Consider the following 10474-nt stretch of genomic DNA (forward strand, 5'->3'; position numbering starts at 1 on the left):
CCATTCCCGAGGCTGGGGGTACGGTGTAGGCCGCGCAGGGCAAGTTACCCGAGGACAGCCTTTGTATTAGCGAGATCGTTGCACAAGCCAAGGAGGTTGCCTCAGGGACCCAAGCAGCAGATGATCAGCCCGCTCCTGCTCAGGACTCTTAGGAAAGTAGTGTAGCATTTTATTTGTCTTATCTTTTGTATTTCGTTTTGTTTTGCCTTGTCAGTGTTTGTAAACAGAACTACTTTTGGATTTTAATGATAAAGGTTATTTCCCTTCAAATGTCATTGTTTTCTTCTCTTTCGTTTTCATCATGAATGGATGTCTATTTCGTCACTAACTGTTGAGAAACAAGCGTAAGCGAATGAATACGTGAAAAGAACGATAGTTAATAATTAGGCGAGATGGTTGTGAACCTAATTCTCTTTGTTTAACACTTAGAGAGAATCATATCGCGATTAATTTCCCCCAAGTCTGTGGCCGAGAAGCCATGCAGGACTTGGGTTCTGTTTAACACTTAGTGAAAATCGTATCGCGGTTAATTTCCCTCAAGTTTGTGATCGAGAGGCCATGCAGGACTTGGGTTCTGTTTAACACTTAGTGAAAAATCGTATCGCGGTTAATTTCCCCCAAGTCTGTGGTGGAGGAGCCATGCAGGACTTAGGTTCTGTTTAACGCTTAGTAAGAATCGTATCACGGTTAATTTCCCCCAAGTCTGTGGCGGAGGAGCCATGCAGGACTTGGGTTCTGTTTAATGCTTAGTGAAAATCGTATCGCGGTTAATTTCCCCCAAGTCTGTGGTCGAGAGGCCATGCAGGACTTGGGTTCTGTTTAACACTTAGTGAAAATCGTATCGCGGTTAATTTCCCCCAAGGCTGTGGCCGAGGAGCCATACAGGTCTTGGGTTCTGTTTAACGCTTAGTGAGAATCGTATCGCGGTTAATTTCCCCCAAGTCTGTGGCGGAGGAGCCATACAGGACTTGGGTTCTGTTTAACACTTAGATCGAATAACTGCACAGTTGTACGGCATCAAAGATTATATCTTTCATTAATAACAGTACCTTTTCAGGTTGTTTACATTCCAAGGGCGTGGCACTATACGTTCATCCAAGTCTTCCAAAAAGTAGGCTCCTATGCCGGCTACGGAAGTGATACGGTACGGTCCCTCCCAGTTTGGTCCGATCTTTCCCCATGTGGGGTTCCTCGCAGTGCCCAAGACCTTCCTCAGTACTAGATCCCCAGGCGCCAATGGTCTGGACTTCACCTTGGCGTCGTAACCTTGCTTGAGCTTCTGCTGATAGTTAGCTAGGTGGACCATCGCGCCTTGCCTTCTTTCGTCGATGAGGTCCAAGCTCTTTTCCAGAAGTTTGTCATTGGTAGCGGGGCAGAAGGTGGTAGTCCTCTGGGTTGGGAAGTTCACCTCCAATGGGATGACAGCCTCGGCCCCATAGGTCATTGAAAAAGGGGTTTCCCCTGTGGACCTACGAGGCGTGGTACCGTATGTCCACAAGACATGGGCTAGCTCCTCGACCCATCTTCCTTTCGCGTCATCTAGTCTCTTTTTCAGTCCGTTCATTATGGTTTTATTGACGGCTTCTGCTTGTCCATTACTCTGGGGGTAAGCTGGCGTGGAGTACCGGTTAACAATTCCTAGCTCACTGCAGTACCTTCTGAAGGCTTTGCTGTCAAACTGGAGCCCGTTGTCCGACACCAAGGTGTGTGGGGTGTCGAACCTGGTGACAATATTTTTCCAAAAAAACTTTTTGACATCGACGTCCCTAATGTTTGCCAGCGCCTCAGTCTCTACCCATTTGGTGAAGTAGTCGGTGCCGACGAGAAGAAATTTTCTATTCCCTGTTGCCTTGGGGAAGGGACCAAGTATATCTAGGCCCCATTGCGCAAATGGCCAAGGACTGGACAATGGGTTCAACTCTCCACCCGACTGGTGTATGTTCGGAGCAAATCTCTGGCATTGGTCGCACTTCTTCACATACTCCAGGGCTTCTTTATGTTTGCTCAGCCACCAATAACCCAACATTAAGGCTCTGTGAGACAAAGACCTACCCCCCGTGTGACTTCGGCAGATTCCTTCGTGTAACTTTTCCAGGATGAGTTCAGTAGCCTCTGGGTGCACACACAGCAAATACGGCCCCGAGAACGAGCGTCGGTAAAGCTTGGAGTCCTCCGACAACCAGAATCGAGTAGCTTTCCTCCTGATTTTGTCAGCCTCGACCTTGTCATCCGGCAAGGTGTCGTGCTTTAAGTACAGCACTATAGGGTCCATCCAGCTCGGTCCAGTCCTGATGTTATGTACTCCAATCCCATTGGCTTTCTCTGTTAAAGGACGGATGAGCTCTTCTACCAAAATGACTCGAGGAAGGGGCTGAGCCGAGGAGGTAGCCAACGTCGCGAGAGAATCGGCATGAGTGTTCCCACTTCTGGGTACGTGCGTCAAGCGGAAGTGATGAAAATGGGTCTGTAGGTACTTAACTCGAACCAGATACTCTTTCATTCTTTCGTCCTTTGCCTCCATGTCTCCATTTACCTGTCCCACAATGAGTCTCGAATCCGAGAACATGTCCACGGCTTTCCCCCCCATTTTCCAGATCATCCGCATTCCTTCCAATAGCGCCTCATATTCGGCCTCTTTGTTCGTGGATGAAAATCCGAGTCTCAATGACTTCTCTATGGTTATCCCTTCAGGTGAGAGCAGGACAAGCCCTAAGCCTGAGCCCTAAGCCTGAGCCCCTTTGATTCGCTGCGCCATCAATGTATGCTTTCCACTAAGTGTGTCCATGCGGAGAAACTGTGCTGATCACCCTTTCATCAGCCCCTAGTAATACCGATACTTCCTTTCCTTCTAGTGTGGGCTCCGCAAATTCTGCCACTAGGTCGGCGAGGACCTGGCCTTTTACAGCGGTGCGAGGTATGTATTTAATGTCAAAGGCGCCCAAAATCGTTCCCCATTTCGCAATTCTGCTTGTGTAATCGGCGCTGCGCAGGATGGACTTTAAGGGGAGTTGATTTAACACTACAACAGTGTGTGCTTGAAAGTAGTGAGGAAGCTTTCGTGTGGCCTGTACGATGGCCAAGATAGCCTTTTCAAGGGGAAGGTAACGGGTTTTTGCGTCCTGCAGTGATTTGCTAACGTAGTAGATCGGTCGCTGTGTGTCGTTGTCTTCTCGGATTATCACCAAGCTTACTGCATGTGGGGCTACTGCGATGTAGGCATACAAAACCTCGTCGGCATCGGGACTGGACATGATCGGTGGTTGGGCGAGGTATTCCTTTAGCTGTTGGAAAGCTATAGCGCACTCCTTATTCCACTCAAATCCTTTCCACTTGTGTAATAGGAGAAAAAATGGCCTGCATCTATCTGCTGAGCGCGAGATGAAACGGTTTAAAGCAGCTATCATACCAGCAAGCTTTTAGACCTCTTTAGGATTCCGAGGAGGCTGCAAGCTATGGATGGCTCTTATTTGGTCAGGGTTAACCTCAACGCCTCTATGAGTCACCATATAACCTAAGAATTTTCCTGATCCCACTCCAAATGAACATTTGGTTGCGTTCAGCCGTAGTTTATACTTTCTCAGTATTTGAAAAACGTTGTCGAGGTCTTCAATATGGTCGGGAACCAACTTACTTTTAACCACCATGTCGTCTATGTACACTTCAACACTTTTACCCATCTGCTGTTCAAACATCCTGGTCATCATCCTCTGATAGTTTGACCCGGCATTCTTCAGGCCAAAAGGCATCACCTTATAATGATAATTCCCAACTGGGGTGACAAAAGCAGTCTTCTCCTGATCTTCAGCTGCCAAGGGTATCTGGTGGTAGCCCTGAAAAGCGTCTAAAAAACTCATTCTAGGATGTCCGACAGTTGAATCTACCAACCGGTCTATCTGGGGCATAGGGAAAGGATCCTTTGGGCACGCCTTGTTTAGGTCTGTGAAGTCTACGTAGACCCGCCATTTCCCACTCTTCTTCCTTACCACTACTGTGTTGGCTAACCACTCGGGATAGAAGACCTCTTTGATAGCCCCTGCTTTCTTCAATCTTACGACCTCTTCCCTCACGGCGTCGGTATGTTCTTTCGACGGTCGTCGAGGAGCCTGCCTCTTAGGTGTTATAGCCGGATTCACATTAAGGCGGTGGCAGATGAAATCTGGGTCGACCTCGGGGGCCTCATAGGGGTCCTAAGCAAACACATCTACATTTTGTCGGAGGAAAGCAGTCAGCGCTAACTTCTCTTGGGGCGGTAATTCCGAACCAATTTGAAAAAACCTCTCAGGGTCAGATCCGACAAGTACTTTTTCCAACTCCTCACAGTTCACCTCCATGGTCGGTCTTCCACTGCCCGCAGTTGGGACCGTAGTCATTAATTGCTATAAGCCGTTCTCGGCTGAAGTGGAAGGTTCGCTATCCGGCCGTCGTGAGATTGCCGACACCATGCATTGCCTAGCCATTCCCTGGTTCCCTATTATCTCTTTGATCTGACCCCCTGACGGATATTTCACTTTTTGATGCAAGGTTGACGACACAGCCCCTAGTGCATGAAGCCATGGTCGGGCCACGATAGCTGTGTAAGGGGAGTATGCATCTACGACAATGAAGTTCACTTCTACCACATCTGAGTCTGTTTGCACAGGCAACCTAATCATGCCTCTCGGGATGATGATCTTTCCTTCAAAGCTAACCAGGGGGGAATCGTATGGCGACAGGTCTTCCTGCTTCAAGTTCAGCCCCTTATACAAATCCGGGTACATTACCTCCACGGCGTTGCCTTGATCGACTAACACCCTTTTCACGTCATAACCTCCTATTCTGAGCGTCACGATTAGGGCATCTTCATGGGGTTGAATAGTTCCTCGCTTATCCTCCTCCGTGAACCCGATTAATGGCGTGGCACTCACTCTAGCTTTCTTGGATTCCCTTTCGTCTGGTTCCGTCAGGAATCTGCCCACTGACATTACTCTAAACGGGCCGGAGCCGGTTCTCCCAGGTGCGGCAAGAATGACATTTATCGTGCCTAGGGGTGGCCTCAATGCGTCTTGTCTGGTTTCGACATTTGACTGTTTGGGGCGGTGCAATAGATGCCTCAGCTTTCCTTCTTGGACAAGCCAATCCAAATAGTTTTTCAAATTCCTGCAATCGTCGGTGGTGTGACCGGGCTCCTGATGGTACGCGCAGTATAGATTCTGATTGCGTTTTGAGGGGTCGCCTGCCATCCTGTTCGGCCACTGAAAGAAAGGTTCGCACCTCACCTTCTCCAGGATCTTGTGCAATGGTTCTCGGAACACAGCATGGACTACCTGAGCCCTAGTAGGTCCGGACTGTTCCATGTAATCTCTTCTCGGCCTGTTACCACTGCCAAAGCGGTCCGACCTGAAGTCCCTCCTCTCCTGAGGGACAACCTTCGCTTTACCCTTCCCAATCTGCTGGTCCTCCTCGACCCTTTTGTACTTGTCTATTCTATCCATGAGTTGTCGCACGCTGGTGACTGGCTTCCCAGTGAGGGACTTTCTTAAGCCATGCTCTGTCGGCAGGCCCCTTTTGAATGTACTAATGGCGACGTCATCGTAGTTTCCTTCTATCTCGTTGTACATTTCCCAATATCTGTCCGAGTAGGCTTTCAGCGTTTCTCCTTCCCGCATGGACAAGGATAAGAGAGAGTCGAGGGGCTGAGGGACTCTAGTGCTGGTGATGAAGCGAGAACCAAAAGCCTGCGTCAGCTGTTTAAAGGAATCTATGGAATTCGGCGGAAGAGCATCAAACCATCTCATTGCCAGGGGTCCCAAGCTGGATGGAAACACCTTACACATTAACGCCTCGTCCCTTGAGTGGACGGCCATCCTCTGGTTGAATTGGCTTACATGCTCCACTGGGTCAGTTCGACCATTGTATATGGCAAACGTTGGCTGATTGAACCGTCGGGGAAGCACTGCCCTCTCTATTCTACGTGTGAATGGCGACTGGGAGATGCGATCCAGGGCCTTGCTCATGGCGTCATTGGCCAGGCCTTGGTAAGACGGGCTTTTGTGGCCGCGTTTGCGAGGCCGTTCTTCCACATAGGAAAAAGTCTTGCTCGGAGGGGTTCTTGACCTTCGTCTGTATTCTCCATCCTCACCACTGCTAGTGTCCGAGTCGGGTGAAGGACGTTTTCGCTGTGCTCGGCGCAGCTTTTTCTTCAAATCATCAACCTCTTGTTGTAGAGCCTTTCGATCGTTTTGCTTATGGGATGCATGATCCTTCCCCTTTGAGCGGCTTCTACTCATGTGAGAGGTGTTCACGCTGCCCTCTCGTTGATTATCTTGGTCCTTCGCTCGTTCGAGATTTAGAAAGTTGTCCTATCGTTGAGATTCTGCACGTCCGGTTTGGCGCGGACCTGATCCTTCCATCCCTTATTGTTTCACTTGTCGAGACACTAGTTCTTCCCACAGACGGCGCCAATTGTAAGGGCGGAGTTTGGGGCCCAGGCCCAGCGAGCGGGCGATTCTGGCCCAAAAGACCCTCAACAATGAATTTGTAGAGAGTGGGTCGTAGAACTAGGTCTTGACAGAGTAAATGTAATTGTTAATAAGCTATGCAACCATTTGAACGTGAGAACGTTTCATTAAGTTTCCTGGGATAACAGTTCATGGGGCTGTATCTTATGCTTTGTTTACAGAACTTCTCTCTCTCTCTCTCTCTTTTTCTTGCTCTTTCCTCCCCCCTCCCTCCTTTAGTCATGGGGATTTTCTTCTCTTATATAGCGTCCTTCGATTGGTTATGGCCCTACACTTGTTAACCATCTGGGTCTCTACTTGAGTGCCTGTCCCATAGGACATCCTCCTTCTTTTCTGTGAGTTGCACTGGCCAAGATAATACTGTTCTCCTGTCTTTTCTACATTAATGCGGCTGGAAAAGTAGCTCCCTTGCATTTAATGCGGCAGTTGTGGTTGCCCCCTGAACGTCTAGCATTTTCCTTTGATTTGGGACGATTTCTCACCATGTAAAGGGTGTGAATTGGACTCCCATTTGATGCGTCCGAGGAGACACTCCTCCTCGGACCCCCTTTAAACAAGCCCGGCCCAACAGGATTGGGCTGGGAGTCCTCTGGCCGTGTCTTCACTTCCTGATATGGCTGGGCTCCGCACGGGTACCAAGGCCCACTATTGACTGATGAGTTTTACCCCCACAAAATTCATAAGTGACAAGTTGTTTTTTGTTCTAATACAAGTTCACCACAAAAATGAATTAGATTAGGATAGAGTAGAATTTCTATATTGTATAAAATAAAATAAAATAAACAGCTAATAACAATTTGTCACTTAATATTTTTATTTATTTATATATTTTCAATTTATGGCGTCCGCTTTTGATTATTGTTCTCTTTATTATTATGTGAGTGACACTATTATGAACGCAACATTTTTCTTACTTTCAAGTTTCAAATAATGGACAAATTAACAAATAATATTTCCAGCAAATAATTAATTAATTCGAAATTAGGCTATTGTCTTTCTTTCTCTCTCTCTCTCTCTCTCTCCCCCCCCCCCCCCCCCCAAAAAAAAGCACGTTATATTGCATGAGGCAGATTCATAGCCATAGGTATGGGAACATACAATTTGGCACGTCTCTATAACTCCACAGAATAAGACAAATATAATATAGAATGAGAAAACAATGCTGCTGCCCATGTTGACAGAGTCCCATGCTTCTTCATCAAATGTGCCTTTTTTTACTTATAGGTCATGTTCTTATTGTTTTTAATATTCACTGAAAATTTTCAGGTAGCAAAACGATGAAGAAGTCAAAATAAAAATGTTACTTAAATTTTTTTTTAAATAAAAAAATTAAAGTACTCTTAGTATTTGTGTCCTTATCTTTTTAAGAAAGAATAATAAGTGTCAAAGTCTTAAACCATGTTAAACAATTTTGTGGGTGCCAAAAATGAGGCTGTTGGGCTGGGCCTCATTTGGACTCACAATCTATTTGTGATGTGGGCTTTGGATTTCCTAGTTTGGGTAGTTCCCAACACAGAGACCTAACAAGGCAACTTCTCCCTAAGAGCTCCCCTACTCCCACTGCTGCTATTCTCATGTTGCTCTCTTGCTCCTATTCTTAGATTTCTCTGGAACCTCTCAACAACCTCCTCTTCTCCCTTATCTTCTCATATTTATAGCCCAGTGATTAGTGGGGAGTCATGATTACTCTTGCAGTTAGTAGTAAGGGAGGTCCAATGTCGTTATTGCTAAGTGGATGTTTAGTTGGGAGTGGGGTGTAGTGAGAGTAGCATTAGAACTAGCTCCCCACTTCAGAAGGGATGTTCGGCAGAGGTTTTTCCCAGGGTGATACCGGTGTAACCAAGGTATAGTGTCCTCAATCAATCATGCTTCGGTCCGAGGTGTACATTGCCAGGTAGATCCTAGGTTACAGGCTACTATGAACATGCATTATAGCGGTTCGCTCAGCGAGTTTTGGGCCAGACGTAATGTCATGAGGCCTAGGCCCATGGCCTTGGCAGGCCCAGGGTCTAATTTTGGGTAAGAGGGTTGGGCCTGTGGGCCATAATGTAAAGTTAGAGTTCAAGACCCAAGGCCCAAATGGGTCTGGGGGTCCCGTGCCGTACAAATTTCATTTTCAGCCTCTTCGGGATCTTGAGGGAAGTCTCAAACCTTACCAATATCTCATTTCTGTTTCACTTCTTTTCTTATGATGAAAAAAATGGAAAATATCATTGCTAAGATATTTATATTAAAAAATATTGTAGATTATCAGGAGTCAATTGCATAACAGAATGTTAACACTTTCTTATCAGATAAAATTTTAATGTGATACTAAATTCATGCACTTTTAATAATTTGGTGGGACTTTTTTTGGAAAATGTTAAAACTGTCATTTTATTAAATTAACATTACAATGAATGTGATTAGTATTAATTCAATAACATAATAAATCAATATCTCATTTTTTTTTAAGATTAATAGCACACGAGTTTATAAGATTTATGTAGTAACCCTTTGAATATGGGAGGTTGGGAAATGCCAACGATTTGTGAAGCTCTTAAGTCTTAACAATGTCAGTAGAGTTTATCAAAAGAATTAGTATATGATATCTTTTCTTTTGGGGGGAATTGGAGAATTATATCTTTCTAGCATAAACTTTCATCCTATTTACAACGTTATCATATCATCAATTTTTGGCACCCCAGTTGAGAGAATTATTTCATTGTGCTCCATGCCGTCTATATTGAACATTAAAATGAGTAAAAAAATGGATACATGTGTGAGCCACACATACCACCCAACATTCTCATCCATGTGCAACGATGAAATTACTCTTATCATTGCTATTTAACATCGAATTACACAACAAGTGGTATATTGATACAATTCTCTCAATTTAGGGTGCCAATAGAACAATTTGATAGTTTCAAGGGACAATGGAAATGAGGCAAAATTTTCCAGTGGAGAATAGTAATTTTCTTCTTCTTTTTTTGCAATTTTCCCTTTAAATTACAAGGTGAAGTTCCATCGTCCAAATTAACTCTAAAATTGAACAATCAACCTATTAATGAATTGATAATAGGCAAAATGACTCCTGTTGTTAACAATTTCCATCAATTGCAAAATTTTAATTAAAAATTCACAAAGTCAAAACGAGAGAAATTCGCAATGTGGACATTGATCTATTTCAAAATTTTTCATTTTAATTTTGAAACTAATGGAAATTGTTAATTAAATGGGCATTTTGTCTATGATCAATGAAGGGGGGAATTTGATCCTATGTTTCTTGTTTGAACAATATATATTATCAGTTGAACAAATTAAAATGATACAAATATTTGAAACTTAAAATTATAATTCCCACATCTTTTAACACGTAGAATTTGCGAGGACAACTACTAAAAAAAATGAGTTTTTAACTTTCAAACAAAGTTGCAGGCTTGCAGGGCAGGTTATTGTTGGACCTGTAGTTTATTGGTTGTGGCTCATTAATTTTAATGATAGGACATAGACCATAAAATTTCCTCTTTCACTATCATCATATTAGAAAACTGATAGCAAAAATTTTAATGGGACTCACGTTTTTGTGCTAAGGCAATATTGAAGGTCAAAGTGAAGGACCCCATGAAGAGTACAGCAAATTATGATTGTCAAGGAGGTTGCTCAGTCTTGTAATTACTGGTTTATTAGTACTTTTTGTATAGTGATGATTATTATTATTATTATTTTTATTTTTATTTTTTGCTGAATTAACTGCAAGATTTGGTTGTAAGTTTTAACAAAAAATTTCAAGAGACTCGTGTTTGTTCTAAGGTCAGAGTGGATGACTCCTTGGTCAGTACTGAAAATTAGCCTATCAAGGAGGGCGTTCAGTGTTGTATTGATTTTTTTTTTTTTTTTTTTTTTTTTTTTAATTTGAAAGTTGGGGTGAGAGATTTTGAATATTTGATGTATTAGTTGAAAATACCAAAAAATACAAGTTGAATTATAATGCT

General features: G+C 44.1%; 1 protein-coding gene across 1 annotated transcript; it reads right to left on the reverse strand.

The window, feature by feature from the left end:
• Positions 1–4376: 4376 nt before the first annotated feature.
• LOC115959459 lies at positions 4377–6266 on the reverse strand. The gene has a single exon (XM_031077869.1). It carries the CDS (start codon positions 6264–6266, stop codon positions 4377–4379), a length of 1890 nt encoding a protein of 629 aa, XP_030933729.1.
• Between the last annotated feature and the right edge of the window lie 4208 nt (positions 6267–10474).

This window comes from Quercus lobata, chromosome 2 (genome assembly GCF_001633185.2).
Source record: "Quercus lobata isolate SW786 chromosome 2, ValleyOak3.0 Primary Assembly, whole genome shotgun sequence".
In the NCBI taxonomy this organism is placed as follows: domain Eukaryota; kingdom Viridiplantae; phylum Streptophyta; class Magnoliopsida; order Fagales; family Fagaceae; genus Quercus; species Quercus lobata.

What these genes read in the sequence shown, in the direction of transcription:
- LOC115959459 (XM_031077869.1), bottom strand. Translation starts at nt 6,266, where the DNA reads ATGAGTAGAAGCCGCTCAAAGGGGAAGGATCATGCATCCCATAAGCAA.